At 36.6% G+C, this 23,674-nt stretch overlaps 1 protein-coding gene across 3 annotated transcripts in view; it reads left to right on the plus strand.

The window, feature by feature from the left end:
- The window catches only part of NBAS (NBAS subunit of NRZ tethering complex), a 342,092-nt gene that overhangs the window by 12,359 nt on the left and 306,059 nt on the right, over positions 1-23,674 (plus strand). For all 3 annotated transcript variants that reach the window (XM_036873210.1, XM_036873209.1, XM_036873211.1), the window contains 3 exons: positions 11,676-11,809; positions 13,723-13,856; positions 15,359-15,457. In XM_036873210.1, coding sequence (XP_036729105.1) covers positions 11,676-11,809; positions 13,723-13,856; positions 15,359-15,457 — 367 coding nt within the window. The remainder of the gene's footprint in view (positions 1-11,675; positions 11,810-13,722; positions 13,857-15,358; positions 15,458-23,674) is intronic.

Here is a 23,674-nt window from a genome sequence, read left to right on the forward strand (position 1 = left end):
CTTTTATTTTGAATTCAATGCAGAAAATAATTTGTAGATATGTTAGGAGTTGGTCAGTTAGAGACTAGTAAAAATAATCTGGGATTTGATCATTGTTTGATATATGATTCAGCAAAAATTTACTGAGTATCATTTATGTATGTGAACCATTTTTCTGGGTCCTAGGGGTATGAGTGTGAGCAAAAAGGCATGGCCACTTACCTCACAAGGCATGCAGACACTCAACTATATACTTACAGACTTTGATAAATCTGATGAAGGAAAAATACAGAGCAGAGTGAGAGTTTAACCAGGGATGTGAGATGAGATTGTTGAGAAAAAGTGACTTTTGGAAAGCAACCTTAAGAATGAGTAGAAGGTAGGAGAAGACAGGGGAGTGTTTTGATCTGTGGGAGCCGTGTATGAAAAGGTTGGGGAATCATATGGGAGGAAAATAATTAAGTGGGTGCTGTTAGGTAAATGCATCTATTACTTATGTTTTATTTACAGGACCTCCAGTTCCATTTGTGTGACCTTGTGTTACTTTAACAGTGGAGTAGTTGTAGGAATCATCATGATGATAATCATGGCCATTGTGGTGATGACAACCACTTGTCATGTCCTTCCTGTGTGCCAGGCACTGCATTTAGTGCTTTACATGCACTTTTCCTCATTTACTTGGAAGAACATGGTATACATATTTTATCTTAAAGCAGCATTAGGGTAGAATAAGTAATCAACAGTGAAAGAGCAAGGAGAAGGGAGGCACTGGTAGTTTTGAAATCTACAAAATGGTGGTAAGACAGAGGATTCCCCCTGGCTGGTCTTAAGTTCCTGGTCAAATGCAACATTAGTGGACTAGGGCCAGTTTCCTTCTCATTTTTCTCATTCTCAGCTGTCCACATGTGTTCAGAAGATAAAAAATCAAATATTTTAAAAATGTTTTCAGTCCCATATAAATGGTGATATTAATTCTATTAGTATGTCAGAATCGTTATTCTTATACAGTTCCACGTATACTAGTGGATAAACTAGTAATAGAGTTCTTATGGAGTTAGCTTTACATATAGTGTATATTGTCATTTAAAAGCAAATGTGAAATTTCCTACGTATTTTTATAAATTTACCTCCCCTTCTTAAAATCTGTTCCTTCTCTTCTGTTACTTGGAGAACCCTGCTCCCTCAGTACCCTGGTCAGTGGTACCATTATCTGTACCAAGCCAAAAATCTAGACAGTTTCTCTTCTTTTTCCTTCTCTCCCTTCTTTCTTACTTTGACAAATATTTATTTAGTTGCCACCATATGCCAGACACTATTATCCTAGGCAGTCTGTTTACAATGAGGAATAAGACACCGATTACCTAGATTTAAGGGTTTATAGTCCATCAGGGGAGAGAGAGAGAAATAATTCATTGCACTTACGCTGAGTGACACAGTGGAGAAGCCTCACCTTATCTTAACTTCACCATGTCCTGGGAATCTGTGTAAATGGCTCTTGCTTCCTGCTTGTGCACTTCAACCATCACAGCCCTGGTTCAGGCTCTTAACATTTTTTTACTTGGTTTCTTGCAACAGTCTCCTGACAAGGTTTTCTTCTATATGCCCTTCACTTATCAATACTTTACCCTGCTTGTCAAGTTGATCATTCTTCATTGAGAATTCTCTCAAGATTACCCTTCAAGTCTGGCTCCACTGCTTCCTAAATATTAACCTTGGACAAGTTACTTTACCTCTCTGAGCCTCAATTATCTGCAATACAGGCATAATCCTATAGAATGGGTTGTGGAAAAATGATGTGAGCTAATATATATAAAGCTCTTAGCATGATGTCTGACATACTAAGTACTTAGGAGGCATTAAGCTATTATTACTGTTACTAGTACTGTTATTCTGCCTAAAATCTTTCAATTGTTCACTGTTGGCTATAGAATGCGTTCATATTTTCTAGTTCAGGACACGAGTCAGCCTGTGTCTGTCCTGTAAGATACCCCTGTCATACGTCCTGTGATCTAGTATAAAGTAGCTTGCAGTTTTCCATCCCCATTGTACTTTTCGTGCCTTGGTACAGATGGTTCCTTTAGCCTAGAAGCCCCCACCTTTATATTTAATTAATTAGTTCTGCCTGTTTTAGTTCAAGCATCAGCTTTTTTTGGAAACCTTTTTTTTCTTGCCCTCTTCCTCATGATTTGTGCATTTTTCTTAATGTTTCTGTAGGACTTTTTGTACCTATGTCACTTCACTTAGCGTAATCTTTCCTTTTTAAATTGTTGACTTGCTTGTTTGATTCCTAATTAGATTGAAGGCAGGGCTTCTGCCTTACGCAACTTTTTTTTTCCATTCTTAGCGCCTAGCGTGGTGTCTGGCACATAGCAGGCACACGGTTTTTGACCTTATCAAGTGGATAATGGTAGTTGGGGACTATTAAAAAGATTTTTATGAATGAATCTATGACAAAGTATATTTGCTTGTTTCTTGTGAGTTAATTTTGTAAGTTCATGAGTGTCTGTGTATGTATGCGTATATATATACATAATACATACATATATATGTATGCATTATGTATATATATATGGACATGTATAAGTTTATGGGTAATTGTCATGATATTCATGTTTTTTATTCCTGTTGTACACAAGTGTGTATACATACCACAATTAGAACAATAAGGGTAGGTAGGAAGCCGTGTTTTCTTAGTATCTTTTAGAAAATAAATCGAAGGGGAGTAGTTTCTGTGAATTTCTAAACCTTGGGGCTTTAGCATTTTCTGAATTTGCTTCCTGTAGTTTTTTCACCAGCGCTTATTAAAGTGGACCAGGCTTGGCTTAAATAATATATAAGGATCAAGAAGTTCCGAGAAGAATAATCTGGGGGTATTCAATGGCCTCTTTTCCCAGTGCTCCCCTTGTTGGGTGAGGGCTTGGGGGGCCTGCAGTGGTCTTCTGAGAGGCGTGCTCAGGATGTTGGAGTGATTCACACCGACAGCCCCTTGGAGCCTTGGCGTTAGACCCTGCTCTGAATCGGCAAGTAAACTGAGAAATCTGTAAGGTAGCGTGAAATTGGGAAGATTAACTCTTCTGTATTTTACACAAATTGTAATATTTGTTAGAGCTTCTGCTGTGTACCGTTAATGTGGCAGCATGAGTGAGGTAATGATGCTTTGAGAACTGATGTTTTATTTTGTTGGCTTCTGAATGTGTGGATTTATGACTTTCATGCTGCATTAATGGCTTCTTTCCATTTCATGTAATGTGAGGTAGTGATCATTTGCTTATTATCTAACTCATCTTTATGGGAATAACTCGCATATGCCAAATGATATTTCCTGTGTATGCCTGGAGAGAAGGAGCCGGATTGTTGTTAATGCGTTTTTGAAACTACATGTCGTAGTCTGCAAACTGAAATAGGAGCTATTTGGGTCCACTTTGGTATTTTTCAGTTGTTGTTTTATAAAATATTTGCTGTTTGAGGATACTTTAAATGTGGATTGCAACTTGTTGGCTATGTTTGCCAGGCCATAAATAGTGATTCAGTCTTCTCTTTCTATCTTGAATAGTGACCTAAAAATAGCACATGGAATTAGACATTTTCAGAGCTGTGCTACGTTAATCAGGAGATTTTTCTCGTATTTCTGATTTTGAGATACCATAAACCAGAGCTTCCTAATGCTGAGCAGCAGCTTGCCTAGTGTAGGTGGGCTGAGGTCCCATCAGCCCCCCAGTGGCCCGGTGGCCCTCTGACAGCGTGAGCTCAGGCTGGTTGCCTCCAGTTTCCAGCAACCTCATCAATTTACCCATAGGTGCCATACACACATGATATTCTACGTGTGTCTTGACATGAAGAAGGTTGGGAAGCACAGACTGTTTGAAGCACCCAGAGTTTGAAATGAAACATTTCATTCTTGAACTGTGATTCAGGAGCCTCAGGTTATATGGTAACTATTTCTTTTCATAACTTTTAATAAATTTTTTTCCTGTTGAAAAAATAATGCACATTCTCAGTAAAAATTTTAGAAACTAAGAATGAGCAAAAAGTAGAAAATAAAAATAAGCATACTATCCAGAGATAAGTACTATCAACATTTCATGATCTGTTCTTTCAGACATTTTTCTGTAAGTGCTTGTAACTGTAGATATGCTCTGTGAAAGTAAAATGTTTTATAATTGGCTTTCTTCACTTAAAGATAGATTGTTAAGTCTTTTAAGTTGAAGTTCAAGAAGAACTTTCCGAAGTATCTTTTTCTACTGGATAGCTTCCTGAGTGTTAAGATGTAGGTCTCCCAGTCATCCAAATTATCCAGAAAGTGCCTATAAATTTGATCTCCGAGGAGTAAGTACCTCAGTGTTATACTTGATTTCACAAGCAAGGTAGAACCATCATGAGGCCTTTGTGCAGGTAATTGTGTATAACATAGGTAGCAGATTATTACATCTATGTTCATGGAGCTATTGGTTTATAGATTTTTTTTTTTTTTTTTTTGGTAATGTTTTTCTGGTTTGGTATTGGAGTAGCGCTGGTCTCAAAATAATGAGTTGACAAGTGTTCCTTCTTTTTTTGTTTTATGCAAGAGTTTGTGTAAAATTGGAATTATTTCTTAATTGTTTGATAGAATTCACCAGTGAAACTTGGAGTTTTGTGAGTAGGTTTTTAATTCCTAGTTAAAATTTTAAAATAGATATAAAGCTTTTTAAAATTTCAATTTCCTCTTCTTTCAGTTCCAGTTATTTTTATGGAATTTTCCCCTAAATTTTAGCATATATTGGCTTAAGGTTGTTTGTAGTACTTCCTTATTATCCTTTTATTGTCTGTCAGACCTGTAGTGATGTCCCTCTTTTGTTCTTGATATTGGTAATTTGTGTTCTCTCTCTTTTCTCTTGATCAGTCAGGCCAGAGTTTTATCAGTTTATTAATATTCAATAAAAATAGGTTTTGATTTCTTTTTCTGTTGTTTTCTTTTGATTTTTGCTTTTATCTATATTATTCCTTTCTTCTGCCTACTAGATTTAATTTGCTTATATTTGTCTAGATGGAATATGGAAATTTAGATCACTGACTTTAAACCTTTTTTCTTCTATAAGCATTTAAGCTTGTTGTAATATAAGCATTTTTGTTATTGATATCTAATTCTGTTGTGGTCAGAGAACATATTCAATATGATTTTAACCTTTTAAACTTATTGAGACTTGATTTATGGCCCAGCATATGGTCTGTCTTCAAAAGAATTTGATTCTTGCATATGGTGCAGTTTTTAGGTATCGTGGTTTACAAATGTTAATTACATTCAGTTGGGTTAGAGCTGTTCAAATTTTTATATATGCTGATTTTCTGTCTAGCTGTTCTGTCATTTCCTGAGAGAGGAGGGTTGACATTTCCAAATATAATTGTGTATTTTATTTTACCCTTTAGTTCTATCTAAAGAAGGGGTTCTAGTTTATAGGTGCCTACACATATTATTTTGTCTTCTTGATGAAATGGCTCCTTTGCTGTGATGGAATGTCCCTTTCTATCTCCAGTAATACTCTTTGTCCTGGATTCTATTTTGTCTAATATTATTATAGTCGCTCTAGCTTTTTTATGATTAGCATTTGCATGACATATTTTTTTCTCTTCTTTTTCATTTATCTGTATTAAATGTACATCTCTTATAGAAAGCATATAATTTGAGTCATGCTTTTTTTTCAGTGTGACAATTTCTGTCATTTAATTGTAATGTTTAGAACATTTACTTTTTTTTTTAAACATCTTTATTGGAGTATAATTGCTTTACAATGGTGTGTTAGTTTCTGCTTTATAACAAAGTGAATCAGCTATACATATACATATGTTCCCATATCTCTTCCCTCTCGCGTCTCCCTCCCACCCTCCCTATCCCACCCCTCTAGGTGGACACAAAGCACCGAGCTGATCTCCCTGTGCTATGCGCCTGCTTCCCACTAGCTAACTATTTTACATTTGGTAGTGTATATATGTCCATGCCACTCTCTCACTTCATCCTAGCTTACCCTTCCCCCTCCCCGTTTCCTCAAGTCCATTCTCTACATCTGCGTCTTTATTCCTGTCCTGCCCCTAGCTTCTTCAGAACCATTTTTTTTTTTTTAGATTCCATATATATGTGTGAGCATACGATATTTGTTTTTCTCTTTCTGACTTACTTCACTCTGTATGACAGTCTCTAGGTCCATCCACCTCACTACAAATAACTCAATTTCGTTTCTTTTTATGGCTGAGTAATATTCCACTGTATATATGTGCCCCATCTTTATCCATTCATCTGTCGATGGACACTTAGGCTATTGTAAATAGAGCTGCAATGAACATTGTGGTACATGACTCTTTTTGAATTATGGTTTTCTCAGGGTATATGCCCAGTAGTGGGGTTGCTGGCTCGTATGATAGTTCTATTTTTAGTTTTTTAAGGAACCTCCATACTGTTCTCCATAGTGGCTGTATCAGTTTACATTCCCACGAACAGTGCAAGTGGGTTCCCTTTTCTCCACACCTTCTCCAGCATTTATTGTTTGTAGATTTTTTGATGATGGCCATTCTGACCGGTGTGAGGTGATACCTCATTGTAGTTTTGATTTGCATTTCTCTAATGATTAGTGACGTTGAGCATCCTTTCATGTGTTTTTTTGCTATCTGTATATCTTCTTTGGAGAAATGTCTATTTAGGTCTTCTGCCCATTTTTGGATTGGGTTGTTTGTTTTTTTGATACTGAGCTGCATGAGCTGCTTGTATATTTTGGAGATTAATAGAACATTTACAGTTAATGCAGTTATTGGACTGGTTAGGTTTTACCTTCTTGTTTTTCTATTTGTCCTATCTCTTCTCTGTTTCCTTTTAGCATTTGTTCTGGGGTTTACAATGTGCATTTAAAAATTATTTTATTACACAGTGTACATCCATTCCCTCCTATTCCTTTGTACTGTTGTCAAACTTTTTATAAATGCTAAACTGCCACAGTATATTATTTATATTATAATTTTTGTCAAGTAACTTTTTAAGGAATTAAAGAACAAGGGTAAATCTTTTATTTTTCCTTCTATTTTCCATTTCTGTTACTTTTCAACTTTTTCTTTTTGTAAAACTTTCCATTTGATAGTGTTTTCCTTCAACTTGAAGAAATTATTTAATATTTCTTGTAATGCAGGTCTGTTGATAAATTCTCTTATTGTTGGCCTGAAACCATCTTTGATTTTTGCCTTCATTTTTGTAAAATATTTTCTCTGGATATAGAATTCCAGGTTGACCTTTTTTTTTCTTTCAGCTGTTTAAAGATATCATTGCATTGTTTTGATGAGAAATCAGCAGTCATTGCTGTTATTGTTTCTGTAGGTAATGTGTCTTTTTTTTTCTAGCTGCTTCTAAGATTTTCTCTTCATCATTGATTTCAGAAATTTGGTTATCATGTGACTTGATTTTTTTTCTAGTTTATCCTGCTTTAGGTTTATTGAGCCTCTAAGATCAGTGGATTCATAGATTTCATCACATTTGCAAAATTTATGGACATTATTTAAAATTCAAATAAAATTTCCTAACTTAGTCTCTTTTTTTAGGTATGGTGGGCAACCTAGTCTGAAACTAGTTACTCTGGGTTTTTTTTTTTTTTTCTTTTAATTACAAAAGCAGTACATACTTTGAACAAATTCAAACAATGCAGAAGTAACAATATGATTGTTTTATCTGCTCAATTTGCATTCTTCATAGAAACTTATATTAATGGTTTAATATAAAGCCTTCTTTGCTTATATGAACCTGTACATAGATGGATTGACTTTTTTTAGGTAAAAAAACAAGATCATCTTATGTATTTTGTTCTTTAGCTTGCTCCCGCACTTACTGTATTGATGATGTCTTTCCCAGTCAGTGTGCACAGGTGTAATCCATCCAGTCTTTTAAATGAAGCCACAGCGTTCCATTGTGAGAATGTGAACCACATTTTATTTATCTATTCCCCTCTTCGTAGAAATTTAGATTGTGTACGGCGGCTTGTTTTATTCTTTCTCTTCCCATCTTTGTCCCTTTCCCCCTCTAACAGCGCTGGAAAAGACATCCTGTTTGTCCATGGGTGTAGTGTACAAAATGTAGCTACTGCCATATTTCCTTCCTGAAAGTTATACTTATTATACAACCATGTAAAAGGTATGATTATAAAGCTATTTCTTTTCTCCATTGTCAGCACCATATGTTACCTGTTTCTAAAATATTCATCAGGTTAGGCAGAGGGAAAAAAGCATCTCATTTCAATTTGCATGTGTTTAGTTATATGGTAAGGCATATGTTAAGTTGCTATTTTTTTTTTTTTTTTGTGAATTGTTAGATCATATCCTTTTGACTATATTCCTCTTGGATTATTTGACTTTTCCTTATTGACTATTTCCTTATTATTTCTATATAGTATGAATGTTACCCTTTGTCATATATGTTGCAAATATTTTTCCCAATCCATTTGTCTTTTAAATGTGTTATAGTGTCTTTTTTTTCCGTGGAGCATTTTTTTTTTTTTTTTTTTTTTGGTAACTGCATTTGTCATTTTATTTTCCTTTGTAACTTCCAAGTTTTGTATGCTTTCCCCTTTCTTATTCTAGGATTTAAAAATTTTTCTCATATCTTCTACTAACACCTTAATTTCAAACATTTAAATATTTAGCTTCTCTGCATGGCTTCTAGCCCCACTAGTTTGCTCTTGCTCACTGGTTCTTGATGTAAAAGTCAAAGAATGTTTGGGAGAGAGTGTTCATTGAACCCTTGGTGATCGCCCCATGGTCACACCCAGCTGTTTTATGGCAGCACTGAGAATAAAACCCGGTGTTCCTTATTTGTAATTTTTTCCCTTTTCCATTTCTAATTTGGGTACATGAGCACTGGATTGAAGTGTGCTCCTTTAGCACTTGAGTGCTGTTGTGTCCCAGCCGAGTACGAAATGCTGGTGATAAAGTTATGAACAATACGGACACAGCACCTGACATTTTGGAATTTATAGTTTAATGCGTAAGGCAGACAATAAAAAGTAGACAAATATATACTGATCTGGGATAAGAGCTGTGAAAGACATGAAATCATTGGAATGGAGAAGAACAACGGGGCCTCGAGGCTGCTTAGACAGGGTGGTCGGAGAACACTGCCTAAGCAAGCAAGATTTAAATTGAGACGTGAAAGATGGAAAGGAGCCAGGGACAGGTTCGGGGCAGAGTATTCCAGGCCGAGCAGACAGCGCTGACCGGAGCTCTAAGGTGGAAGCAAGCTGGGCAGTGGGGCAGGTTGAAGGGACCGCAGCCGGTGCAGGATGAGCGCGGCTGTCAGTGGTTTCACCAGCAACGTGGCAGTTGTCACACTGCTGGTTAACTTTATCATCAGCCTGTTTGAATACTTTTCAGAAAACTCCGTTGACACTGGCTTTGTACAAATCTGTGCTGTTCGTTCCTCTCCAAAACCACACAGGGTGCTGGAGAAATCTGATGATAATGTCTTTACTTTCACATTGTTATGTGAAATCTTCTCTTGTAATGAAAACATATCTTTATCTGGGTCAAAACACATGCTGAGTTTTCTGGAGCTGCTGGTTATAACTGGAAGTAATAGTAAAAACAAAGTCCCTTCAGGTGGAACTTACTTCAGACAGATACAGAAGGTAGTACATAAATCTATTTATCCTCCTATCAAAATGAAGAGGAAAGATGTTATTGCAGGTAGAACAGAGACAATGGAAACATGTTGCTGTGTTTCTTTAGAACATGAATATTTTTCAGGGCATTAAGTTGTCCTCTTGCTGGTGTTTGTGTAGCATCTGTGTATTTGTGGGTCTTGAAGTATTGTGTTGTTTATCATTTTGTGCTTAGGTTTACTTCCAAGTTTCATTGTTTTTTAAAGCTGAGGACAGAGAACTGATCTTTTTCTTCATTTTATTCCCACCTTTAAAAAATTGCTTTTCCAAAGTGTGTGCAGTATTTCGTTAGGCTTTAATAAAATTCCCTAGACCCTCCTGTGTTCAGGGGCCTCTCGTGGCTTTTTTTGGCATGCTTTTTACCTTTGAAAAATAGTCAAAATGAAGAAACTCATTGACATCTGGTATACTTTTCCCATATACAGAACATATTTTACATATATTGCAGAGATGAGGGGGGTTTAAATTCTACAGTACCTCTGTTAGGTGGAGAGAAGACTTCAGTTATATAATTCGCGTTTAATTGTTAGTCCCTGAGGAACGGTAAACCCTTAGCATTACCTTGCTCCATTACTATAGATTTTTCTGAGAGGCTGGGGCTTTGCTCATTAGTGAAACGTTAATCACTTTCTGTTCCAGGTCCTGGGATGGCAGTGTTGAGTAAGACATTGTCTCAGAGACTTGTGCATGAAAGACACAGACTGGAGTATGCATGATTTATTTGCCAGGTGGTTGTGTTATTGGTGGGTTATTAGGTGTATGATGGAGGAAGGGCGGGGAGGTGAATTGGAAAGCTCTGATGGGACCATTGGTGAAGGGCCTTTCATGTATATGGAGGAGTTTGGACTTGATTTTGTTGGAAATGGATAAACATTAGGGATTTTAAAGCAAGGGAAAGATGTGATCTCTTCATCTTTCTCTCTTACAAAGATAACTTCGGATACTATTGAGGAAGGATTAGAGGGGAAGAGCCTGAAGGTGGGAAGACCGGTTAGGAGGCTGTCATGAGAGTCTAAGCCAGAGATGATGAAGCCTGAATTGCGATATTAGCAGAGGAATAGAGAGAAGGCAATAAATTTCAGAAACATTTCTGAGTCAGTAATCCTCAGGCTAAATCCAGGCTCTGACTGAGGGGCCGTGTGTTGTAATGAAGTGCACACTGCACGGGAAGGCAGCATGCTTACGTTCTGGGTTTGTTCTGATCGTGACTCCTGGTGTCACCTTGAGGCTCCTAACCATTTGGAATTTTTGTTGGTAAAGGGAAGGCACTGGTCCTACCTGGCTCTTCAGTTCTGGGATTCTAATAAGGGGAAACAGGAGCAAAGGAAACATCAGAAACCTCAGACAAACCTAAAACAGTTTAGAGTTTCACAACCCCTTTCTCTTTTGCAGCTGGTAGCCTTTCTATTGTTGTACTGAAAAATTCAGAACAGAAGAAAATACCGCTGTCGGATTATTAAGGTGTTGATTCTCAAAATCTTATAATTGTGTAATTGATTGAGAACAGTTCCTGATTCAGTTGCCTAATATACATATGTATTCTTTTCTCTTTCTAATTCTGTGTCAGTATAATCCCACTTTGTTTTTCTTTATCATCTATATTTGAAATACGTATTTAAAAGATCTCAGTCAAAATTTTCAGTTTTGTTTTTTTTTTTGCTTTTGGAGGAACTTAACTCACTGGATTGGAATAGTTTTCTGCTTAATCTTTATGCTTTTGATCTCTCGTAATTTCATAAGTATTTTGAGGTATATCATTCCTGAGCCTTTACCAGATGAGGGCTTGCTCAGCATTCAGCAGACCACTAGTGTCAGTAGACTTTGCTTCTCAAGTAAGTGGGGCAAAGCTTGTCACGGTTTACATTTCCCACTCTTACTTGAAGTGGCTTTTTGGGAGCTGTTCTTTTCTACTGAACAGGAGTTTTAGAGACCCTTAGAAATGATGTCGTACTTGAATACTCTCTTTAGCTGCAGGAACTATAGGTATTAACTATCCTGATAATGTTAAAAGCACTTCTTTTCTTTTCATTCTAGTTCCAAAAGACCCAAAACCCCAGTGGAGACGTGTGGCGTGGAGTTACGACTGCACCCTGCTGGCCTATGCTGAAAGCACGGGAACTGTGAGAGTGTTTGATCTCATGGGAAGTGAACTCTTTGTTATAATCCCGGTATGTACATACCTTAAACTGAAAACATATTTTTTTTGACTACCTTTCATGTATAGGTACTTGAATGAATGAATGTGATGAGAGAGGAACTATAAATGTAAATCAGAATAATAAGCTGTGAACTTAAGATGCTTAGATCTAGTTAGAGATCTATACGTTAAATATTTATTCTTTGCATTTTGTAATGCACTATCCAGACATAATCTACCATTATTATAAGAAGGTAGTAAGTAAATACTAAATAGAGGTGCAGAAAGCTGTTGTAAAGTTCCAGTGAAGGAAAGAAATCAGTGGGCCTTTGCAACGGAACCAGCCTGGGAGGAGTTAGAATTTGTTACCCTAAAGGGATAGAAACCGAAATGGAGAGTGGAGAAAAAAATTAATGGTGGTAATAACTTATATTTGTATAGTGCTTTGTACTTTATTAATGACTTTGATATACATTTCTGTTTAATATTCACAACACCCTTTGAGAAGATTGGGTACTTATTATCCTCATTTTACAGTTTAGAGAGCATAAATTGTGAGGAAGTGAAATGACTTTTCCCATGGTAATCCAGTTAATTAGTGTCTCTTGTAGGAATTCCTGCTCTTTACTTTGTATCCTCCTTCCTCAAGTGAACAAAATAAAGGTGCAGGTAGAACAGTGGTTCTAACTCTGGCTGCATCTTAGAATCACCTGCAAAGCTTTATGAAGAAAAGAAAAAGAAAAACTAAACAAATTGCTGGGTTGCCCAGGCTCCCCCCACAGAGAGTCTGACTTAATTGATCTGAGTGGGCCCTGGACTTTAATAATGTTTCAAGTCTTTCAGCTGATTCTAATGAGAAGCTAGGCATGAGACCCAAGGATATAGAGAATGATTTTTGTTCAGAAATGAGTGGAAAAACTTGAAAAAGTACATTGGGCTCCTGTTATAGAAGTTCTGGGGAACCAAACTAAGTAGGTTGAGTTACTGTTTTCTAGACTAGCATTGTTTAATAGAAATGTAAAATGAGCTATATATGTGATCACGTGTGTAATTTAAAATTTGTTAGTAACATTAAGCTCAACAGGTGAAATTTATTTGATATATTTTATTTATTACAACATATCTAAAATGATTACATGTTGAAATGACAGTGTAAAAATGCTTAATGAAATATTTCACATTCTTTCTTTGGTACTAAGTCTTTGAAATTTGGCGTGTATTTTTATATTTATAGCGTATCTCAATTTGGACTAGCCATGTATCAAGTGTTCAGTAGCTACATGTGACTACACTGTTTTATTGAGTGGTTCTAGACAATGAGGAGCCATTCAGGGTGGTAAACTTCATTATGTGCTTCATTATGTGTACTAAGGTACACATGCCCTCCAGATCTTTAGCAAATATAGCCTGATATTTAGTTGATAGAAAAAGGCTGGCATTGAGTGAGTGTTTTAAGTGTCCTTCCCTTTAAATTGCTGATTAGGCAAATGGAAGTAACTGGAGGCATTTTTCTTTTTTTCTTTTCTTTCTTTCTTTTTTTTTTTTAGCATTGGTTACTACTGGCAGTGGAAATTAACATTTGAGAGCTTATGTCTGAATTCTGTATCTTAGAATTCTTTGAGGCGGAATGATAGCATTAGTTTTTTTTTCTTCTTCTTTTTTTGCAATGGAAGTATAGTCTGAACAGAAATTCACCTAGTAGGGAGGCATCTCACCCAAAGAGGCTGCTGTGGTTCCAGCCTGTGGTTGGGGGAGGGCTGGTCTAGAGTTGGGTATCTAGTTCTAGGCACTTTGGCTTACATGATTCTTCACATATGATCAATTCTGGGCTATCTTACTTAAAGGATACCTGGCAAGGCTAGTGTCTTGAATATCCTTCAATTATACATATGTTAACTTCTATCTAGTATCTTTTTAGTAACTTAATTTCCTCCTCTTTCACAGGCATCTAGTTTAGCAGGTGATCTGAGCTATGCCATTGCTGGGTTGATATTTTTAGAGTATAAAGCAAGTGCACAGTGGTCTGCAGAACTCTTGGTCATCAATTACCGAGGAGAACTTAGAAGCTACCTTGTAAGGTAAAAATGCACTTTATTTGGGATGCCCTGTTTGAAATAATTGTATTTCAAAAAGTTTATTTCTCTGCTTTAGTGTCAGATTTTGGTGCTTTTTTTTTCCTTTTAGCATTTTATTATGAAAAATTGCAAATATAAAAGGAAGGTTGAAAGACATTTATAGTGAACTCTCATATACCTCCACTTAAATTCTATTTAGCATTTTACTATACTTGCTGTGTTGTATTTTGATCTATCTTTCTATCTGACCATTAATCAGTTCTATTTTTTAATATATTTCAGAGTCAGTACATATATACTTTAGCATGCATATCATTAATTAAAGTTCATTAATTCAAGTTCAGTATTTGCTTATCGTTTTCTTTATTTGAAATAAAATTTGCATACAGTGAAGTGCACAGATCTTAAGTGTACCAGCCAGTGAGTTATGACGAATGCATACACTTGTGCAAGTCAAACCCCTGTCAAGATACAAAACATTACCATCATGCTAGAAAGTTCCCGCATGCCTCTTTCCAGTAAATCTTTGTCCACACCCACCCTCAGAGCAACTGCTGTTTATAATTTTTTTCCATCATAGATTAGTTTTGCCTGTTCTAGTGATTTACATTAAGGGACTCATAGAGTATGTACTCTTTTGTCTAAGTCTTCGTTCATTCAGCTTATCTTGAGATTCATCCTTATTTTTACATGTATCTGTAGTTTATTCTCTTTGTGGCTGATTAGTATTTCATTGTATGAATCTCTCATTTGTCTTAGTTTGGGTTGCTGTAACAGAATACCATAAGCTGGGTGGCTTATCAACAACAGAAATTTATTTCTGACAGTTCTGGAAGCTGGAAGTCTGAGATCAGGGTGCCAGCATGGTCAGGTTCTGGTGAGAGCCCTCTTCTGGGTTGCAGGCTGCCGACTTCTCCTTGAATCCTCACATGGTGGAAAGAGAGCTAGTTAGCTCTCCAGCCTCTTCTTATAAGGACACTAATCCCATTCATGAGAGTTCCTTTCTTCTGCCCTAATAGATCCCAAAGACTCCTCCTCCAAGTACCATCACATTGGCATTAGGGTCTTATATGAATTTTGGGGGTATATAGACATTCAATCTATGGGGGTCACAAACCTTCAGTCCGTAACACTCATGATTTGTTTATCCATTCTTCTATTGATGGACCTCTAAGTTTCTGGTTTTGTGAATAAGGCTGCTATGACTAATTTTGTACAAGTCTTTATGGATATATGCTTTCATTTCTCTTGGGTCAATATCTTTGAGTGGAATTGCTGAGTCATAGGGTGGATAGTTTGGTTTTATAAGAAATTGCCAGAGCTTTTTCAAAGTGGTTATATCATTCATATTCCTACTAATAATTTATCGGAGTTCTGGTAGTTTTATATCCTCAGCAGTATTTGGTGGTGTCTATCTTTTAAATTTTAAACATTTTAATGGGTATTTAGTGGTATCTCACTGTGGTTTAATGGTATTTATTTCTTATTTATCTTCTTGAATGTAGTGTTGGAACAAATCAGAGCTATCAAGAGAGTCACTGTTTCAGCTTCAGTAGTCATTATCCTCATGGAATCAACACAGCTATTTACCATCCTGGGCACAGGTAAGCAACTGTTTGCTCTCATATTTGGTGGAGTATTAGGTGGATGTAGAAGTCTTGGCACAGTTTCAGAAAGAAGAAGTTGTCCGTTCTGATTTTTATTTTGTTTTCTTTATTTCCTCCCCTTGTGTATAGTTATCCTAACGTCCGTAATATTGTTGCAGTCATCTTTTTTTTTTAATTTATTATTTTTGGCTGCGTTGGGTCTTCGTTGCTACACACAGGCTTTCTCTAGTTGCGGCGAGCAGGGGCTACTCTTCGTTGTGGTGCGCGGGCTTCTCATTGTGGTGGCTTCTCTTGTTGTGGAACACGGGCTCTAGGCACGCGGGCTTCAGTAGTTGCAGCACGCGGGCTCAGTAGTTGCAGCACACGGGCTCAGTAGTTGCGGCACATGGGCTCAGTAGTTGTGGCACATGGGCTCAGTAGTTGTGGCTCGCAGGCTCTAGAGCACAGGCTCAGTAGTTGTGGCGCACGGGCTCAGTTGCTCCACGGCATATGGGATCTTCCCAGACCAGGGATCAAACCCGTGTGCCCTGCATTCGCAGGCGGATTGTTAACCACTGTGCCACCAGGGAAGTCCCTGTTGCAATCATCTTCTGAACATTCATGCTCATCTGTTTGGCAGACTGAGCTTCTTTTGAGTCCGATGGGGCACTGGGAATATTCATTGAGGAATATCTTCTCTCTTAGTTCTCTAAATCTTTTTTTTCTTATCTGTGAAATGAGGTTAATACATAACACATAGCATCGTTGAGAGAGTTAAAAAGTAGTGCATGTGAAATGCCCTTGCATAGAAGGGCCTCAATAGATGTTCTTCCCTTTTCCTTTCCTTCTTTGCAAGTTAGGGCTGCATTGATTGCTGCATAGTCGATTCCTACCACTACAGGCACAACTGTGGATTCAGTTCCAGACCCCTGCAATAAAGGGGATATTGCAATAAAGCAAGTCACACGAATTTTTTGATTTCCTAGTGCCTATAAAAGTATGTTTACACTATACTGTAGTCTGTTAAGTGTGCAGTAGTATTCTGTCTAAAAAAAATGTACATAGCTTAATGAAAAACTACAAAACGAAAAACAATTACAATAGTAACATCAGAGTTCACTGATCACAGATCACCATTAACAAATATAATAATAATGAAAAAATTTGAAATATTGAGAGAATTACCAAAATGTGACACAGAGACATGAACCAATTGTTGTTGAAAAAGTGGTGCTGATAGACTTGCTCTGCACAAGGTTGCCACAAACCTTCAGTTTGTAAAAAAACCAAACCAAAACAAAAAAACCCCCAAAAAAACGTAATATCTGTGAAGTGCAATAAAGCGAAGCACAGTAAAATGAGGTGTGCCTGTATATTCCATTTCTCATATGTGCCACTTCTTCATTTATATATTTGCCATCTACATTGAGGGTTACCGAAAACTTTTCTACTTCCAGTGATTTCTCCCTTTCATTTTGTTATTTGAGAATGAAATTTACGTTTATTTTGTAAATTAGCCAAGCTAACTTTTTGGTTCTCTAAAAGGGAAGAATATCAAATTTTGAGTCAGACAAATCTAGCTTGAGTTCTGAATTTTGAGACTTATTCTCTTGGCAAGTCCTTAAACTCTCTGACCCTCAGTGTACTTAAGTTTTTTGATTGAAAATGTATGAAAGTTTTGTATTCTGTTCAATTATAGGTTTGTCCTTGTGTTTTTTAATTAATTAATTAATTAATTAAATTTATTTATTTTTGGCTGCGTTGGGTCTTTGCTGCTGCGTGCAGGCCGTCTCTAGTTGTGGCGAGCGGGGGTTACTCTTCGTTGCAGTGCGCGGGCTTCTCATTGCGGTGGCTTCTCATTGTGGAGCACGGGCTCTAGGCGCACGGGCTTCAGTAGTTGCGGCATGGGGGCTCAGCAGTTGTGGCTCACGGACTCTAGAGCGCAGGCTCAGTAGTTGTGGCACACGGGCCTAGTTGCTCTGTGACATGTGGGATCTTCCCGGACCAGGGATCGAACCTGTGTCCCCTGCATTGGCAGGTGGATTCTTAACCACCGCGCCACCAGGGAGGCCCCTGTCCTTGTGTTTTGTTTGGAATTTTTATTCTGCACAAGAATACACACACACCTGCATACAGCTACACTGAAGTCCCGTTTACATTTCCTTGATCCCATCCTCTCTGACCCTCTAGAGATAGCCACTGTCCTGAGTTTTGCTTATCATTCTCTTGCTTTCTTTATAGTTTTACCACTTATACATATTTAGTTATGAGTATATAAATGGAATCATACAGGAGACATACAAGTCTTGCTTTGTGACTTGCTTTTTGATGTATGTTGCTCTAGTTCATTCCTTTTTAAGTACTATTAGGATATTTCATTTTGTGAATAAATTGCCACATATTTATCCTTTCTCCAAATTTAGCTTGTTTCCAGTGTCTTTTTGGTTATAAAAAAAAGTACTGTGGCAAAAATTATTGTGCATGTCTCTCACACATGTGCAAGAATTTCTGTAGGATATATAACTAGGAGTGGAATTGCTGAATTGTTGGGTAAATACATCTTCAACTTTACTAGATAATACGAATGTTTTCCAGAGTTGTTCTACCAATTTACAGTCCCATCAGCAGTGTATGAAAAGTTTCTGTTGTTTCATATTCTTACTAGCAGTCTTGATGATGTCAGACTTAAATATTTGCTGATCTAGTAGGTGTAAAAGAGTATCTCACTGTAGTTTTAATTTGAGTTTCTGTGATAACTGATGAGATTGAGAAACTTTTCATGTGATTGGCCATTCATATTTCTTATCTGGAGAATGCTTTTTTATATCATTTCTTATTTTTTTATTGGGTGTTTGATCTTGACATTCTTCTATAATCTGGATATTAATTCTGGGTTGATTATATGCATGATGAGTATCTTCTCCCAACATGTGACTTTTTTTTTCCTTATAATTTACGTTTTATTTTATGAATTATATCTGTACGTAGTTCCAAGTATTAAATAGTTTGAAAAACTGACTCCTCCACCCAATTTCTTGCCTTCCAAAGGTAACCACTTTTAGCTTATTTTATTTTATTTTTAAAAAATTTTTATTGGAGTATAGTTGATTTAAAATGTCGTGTTAGATTCTACTGTACAGCAAAGTGAATCAGTTATGCATATACATATATCCACTCTTTTTTAGATTCTTTTCCCATATAGGTCATTACAGAATATTGAGTAGAGTTCCCTGTGCTGTACAGGAGGCCCTTATTAGTTATCTATTTTATTGTAGTATGTATATGTCAATCCCAATCTCCTAATTTATCCCTCCCCACCCCCTTTCTCCCTGGTAACCATAAGTTTGTTTTTCACATCTGCAACTCTATTTCTGTTTTGTAAATAAGTTCATTTGTACCATTTTTTTGGGTTCCACATATAAATGATATCATATGATGTTTGTTTTTCTCTGTCTGACTTACTTCACAGTATGACAATCTCTAGGTCCATCCACATTGCTGCAAATGACATTATTTCATTCTTTTTTATGGCTGGGTAATATTCCATTGTATATTTGTACCATATCTTTTTTAAACATTCCTCTGTCGATGGACATTTAGGTGCTTCCATGTCCTGGCTATAGTAAATAGTGCTTAGCTTATTTTAGTTTTAGTTGATTCCTTTGGCTATTTTGGTGAATCACGACCTTCTGTAACCTCCTAAGAAAGAATTCATGGGAAGTATATTTTTTGAGGGCTTGTATGTCTAAAGATGCTCTTGAGAATTCTAATGTTACTCTAGTGTAAAATCCATTTTTTTTTTTTTGTCTATTTTTTTGGTCCCCCTTCTCTCTGAAAGCTGAGATTTTATTTTATATTTTCCCCCAGTGTTCTGAAACTTGACTGTGTTATGTCTTGGAGTAGGTTTTTTTTTTTTTTTTTCAAATATCCATGGTATTGGCCATTCAATTTGGATACTCACCTTTGGGAAAATTCACTGAATTATTTCTTTGATTATTTCTTCTCCTCTGTTCTGTTTCCTCTCTTCTCTCCAGAATGTCTATTATCTAGATATTGAGTATCCTGGACTCACCTTTAATTTTCTCATTCTCTTTTTTTCCCCTTTGTTGTTGTTGAAAAAGAGAAGTAAAAGATTATTTTAATTTTTTCTGTATAGCTATTAAGGAAGAAAGTAGTTTGAAGCACTTTTGATATCTATGATAAATATAATGAATTGATACATATGATCTTGTTTAGAAAAAAATCATATATTCTGGTTAATTTTTTCTGATTTATTTTCTATTTACTGATTCTGTGCCTCATCTCTTTTTAAAACTAGTCATTGTATTTTTAGTTTCATTTTTTATATTTCTCATTTCTAGAAGTTCTATGTAGTTATTTTAAGAATCTCTCTTAGGAAGGGAGAAAAAGGAACTGAAATGAGTATTCAGTGAGCCACTAGTTGTTTTGAGGATTAAATACATAGTAGATATTCAGGAAATGATAGCATTGAATAAATATACTATTAATTTTTACCTTTTGATTTGTGTAGATCCTGTCTTGAAGAGTCCGTTGGTATATCCTTAAGAAATTTGAAGATCAGTTTCAGAAGTCTAACCAATTAAAAAATTTAAAAATTAGAAAAGAATTTTCTAAATACAATAAACTGAAATGCTAATAGACCTTTGTTTTACTTTAGATGAAGCTGAGTGATCACATTCAGAATAGAGTTCTTCACATTTTATAAAATTGAATGTAATTGTATAAGCTGCAAATAATTGTTTTCTGAAATCAAATATTTCTTTTGATGGTAAAATAAACATTATAAGCATAAGAAAATTGTGTTTTTAAAAAAAATAAATTTATTTATTTATTTTTGGCTGCGTTAAGTCTTCGTTGCTGCGTGCGGGCTTTCTCTAGTTTTGGCGAGCGGCAGCTACTCTTCATTGCGGTGCGCGGGCTTCTCATTGTGGTGGCTTCTCTTGTTGCGGAGCATGGGCTCTAGGCACACAGGCTTCAGTAGTTGTGGCACACAGGCTCAGTAGTTGTGGCTCGCGGGCTCTAGAGCGCAGGCTCAGTAGTTGTGGTGCACCAGCTTAGTTGCCCCGTGGCATGTGGGATCTTCCCGGAACAGGGCTAGAACCCGTGTCCCCTGCAATGGCAGGTGGATTCTTACCCACTGCGCCACCAGGGAAGTCCATGTGTTGTTTTTTATTCTTGTCAACTTCTTATATAAAGTATGGCCTTTTAATGTTTGTTTTTATGTTTCAGATCTTGTATTTTCCTTGCATGGCTTCACTAATGTGTCTTCACTAAATTCTGCTGCTAGAAAGGGGATAGAATGTGTTTTGCTTTGACATGCTTATTAGTTCTCTGTTGTGAATTTTGCCAAGGCTAGACAGTGCATACTCACAGTGTCACCAAATATTGCACCCATGACACTCCAATTGCTGGTTTGATTTTTGTTGAGGGTGACCTATTTCTTTATGTTTACATCTTCTTTGATACCATGTTTTATTATATAAGCCTCAAGCGAGGTTTGCTCCTTGCTCTTTTAAGGCCTTTTCTTGGTTTAGTTCAACTTATTTGTATTGTTTTAGTGCAGTTATTAATATCTTTCTCAGCACTTATATACATTAAAAAAATTAATCTATTGTCCCTTGAAAAGTATATGTGTTCTGTTAGAGGAATTGTCTGCCTGTATTAGTAAAGATTGATGAGGTGGAAAGTCTATTCTATTGTTACTTGGCCTTTCCATTACTGTCTTATTTATTGTGGCTTGCTGTGTGCAACGCAATGTTAGGTTTGTGGAAGATATAAAGATGGAGAGCAATCCTGACTTCAGGGTCTCATATTCTTGAATGAGAAATAATATACACCTATATGTATATGCATATGCGGTTGACCCTTGAATGACATGAGTTTGAGCTGCGCAGGTCCACTTATACATGGATTTTTTTCACTAAATACATGCTATCGGAATACATGATCTACGGTTGGTTGAGTATTACATGCACGTGTGGTTAGGGAGGCCCGATTGTAAAGTTATACACAGAATTTTGACTGCTAGGGGATTGGTGCCCCTAACCCCTGTGCTGTTCAGGGGTCAACTGTATATCTAATATATATATATATATATATTTGTAATGTCAAATATATATATTTCTTTCTCTATTTAAATATGTGTGTGTGTATATATATATACACATACATACACATCTATAACAGGATTACAAACTGGAAAGAAGTAAGGGCCTTAAAAGAGTGCACGTATAGTGATGTGGGGATCCAGGTAAAGGAGATATTATTTCCTTGAAGGATCAGGGGAGTATGGCAGGTGGCATTAGGACTTACTTTGCAGAATGGGTATGACCTGGACATGACGGGTGTTCCAGACAAAGTGACATTGTGAACAGTGACAAGAAGCAGGAAGCCACAGTTTATTTGTGGAAAATCTCAAGTGCTGCAGCTTGGCTGACACTGTAGGGTGTGTGTGGGAGGGGAGGAGAGGTGATAGTTGTGGTGGGAGAATGGGTGTGTGAAAGGCAGGTTGAGTTCAGGTAATTGGGAGCGTTAACTGGCTTTTCTGTTCTTTAAGGAACTCAGATTTTTGAGATGAGGAAACATATCAGCTGTGCTTTGAGGAATGTTGATTTAGTTTGGAGATACTAGTGGCTGGGTGACTCATAGGTGATAATGCACTAGTTCAGGCCACAGGCAACTAGGGCCTATTCATTTTCATACATAGAATTACTATGTATACATATATATCGTATTTTGTTAATTTTTAAATTTTGATTAATAGATCTTATATTTCCAATTAAAATTTCAGATAATTGAAGGCAACAAATACATGCAGTGTACATTTAAGCAATAACATCTAGTATAAGAGCTCTGTTTGTCATTTGGTACCTCTCCATCTGTGGGCTCCTTGGATAAGTGACTAATTTCTTCAGTGGAGAAGAAAAATTACTATGTTTCTTTCTTTTGATTTTCCTCTTCCCTTTTTCTTCTCTTATATTTTGTATTCTTCTGCGCCACATTTTTCTGTTTTATTTTTCTTGTCTTTTTTAGAAGAGGTGCATTTTATATCTTAATCTTTTGCTGTTTTTTTGCTTTGTTTAGTTTATTTCACGATGACTATTCCGTTGTCTTGGTTTTTTACAAAGGTCAGTATTAGACTTCTTTTTTCCTAGCAGTATTTCAGGAGCGTAAATGGGGTTCACTTGGGACCGTAGGTTTGAAATGATCATACATTCAATAGTTATTACATGATAATAACTTGTCATAAGTCAGATTACCTTATTACTTCTTAAGCCTTTCAGTTTTTGACCTAGGATGTAAGTACATAAAGGTATTTCTGGGGGAATGGTCTCAAAAATTTTGGAAAGGTAAGTACATTATGAAACCACAGGAGGAGGGCCTCTTCTTGGTTCTGCAATCATATACAATTTCTGATAGCAGTCAACTTGGAGATGGATGACTTCATTAAAGTTTCTGAATGAAAATTGTTATAAAGCAAGGAATATGTGTAAATGCCCTGTTGTGCATGACAAAAATATTGCTAGGTTGTTTATATTTTCCATTATATGGTCTTTTTTTGAAGAAGGAAGCTGAAATATTCATCACATTTTTATTTATTTTTGGTTACTCTAGTAATGTGATCGTGTGATATTTACCATCCACAAGGATTTTGTAAATGTGAAATATGTCAGCCAGAGTGGAGTTAGGATAAATTGGTAATATACAAACTCAAGGTTTTATGAAATTCACTGTTTTGCTTGATGCTGTGAGCACTATTGAAGAAGAGAAATTGGGGTGGTAAATAGGGTAATATGAAACAAAAATTAATTGAGAGGCTTTGGGATAAGCTCTATGGATTTGCTGATTTTGACTGTTTTCTTTTTACGTATTCTAACTCACAGCCTGATGAATGCATTTTATCCTCTCCAGGCTATCTCATATTCCGGTTTTGCTCCCCCTCCTACACCTACCCCAACCCTTCCCTGCCTTCTGTTTTCGGTTTTCAGTGTCCTCTTTGTTGTGTTAGTTTTGGCTTACATGGTACCCTGATTCCAGCTATGAGGAATCTCGTACCTCTGCATTCTTAGAGGGGATGATGTTTAAACTTGCAGTACCGGTGGGTACTGTGCTTGGTGGTGGAGATTCAGATGTGGTGCCTGCCCTCTAGGAGTGTACAGTCTATTTTGGGAGTCATACATTCGTAAATAAGGGCACCCACGTAACGTGAGTAAG

The sequence above is a fragment of the Balaenoptera musculus genome, chromosome 13, assembly GCF_009873245.2.
Source record: "Balaenoptera musculus isolate JJ_BM4_2016_0621 chromosome 13, mBalMus1.pri.v3, whole genome shotgun sequence".
In the NCBI taxonomy this organism is placed as follows: Eukaryota; Metazoa; Chordata; class Mammalia; order Artiodactyla; family Balaenopteridae; genus Balaenoptera; species Balaenoptera musculus.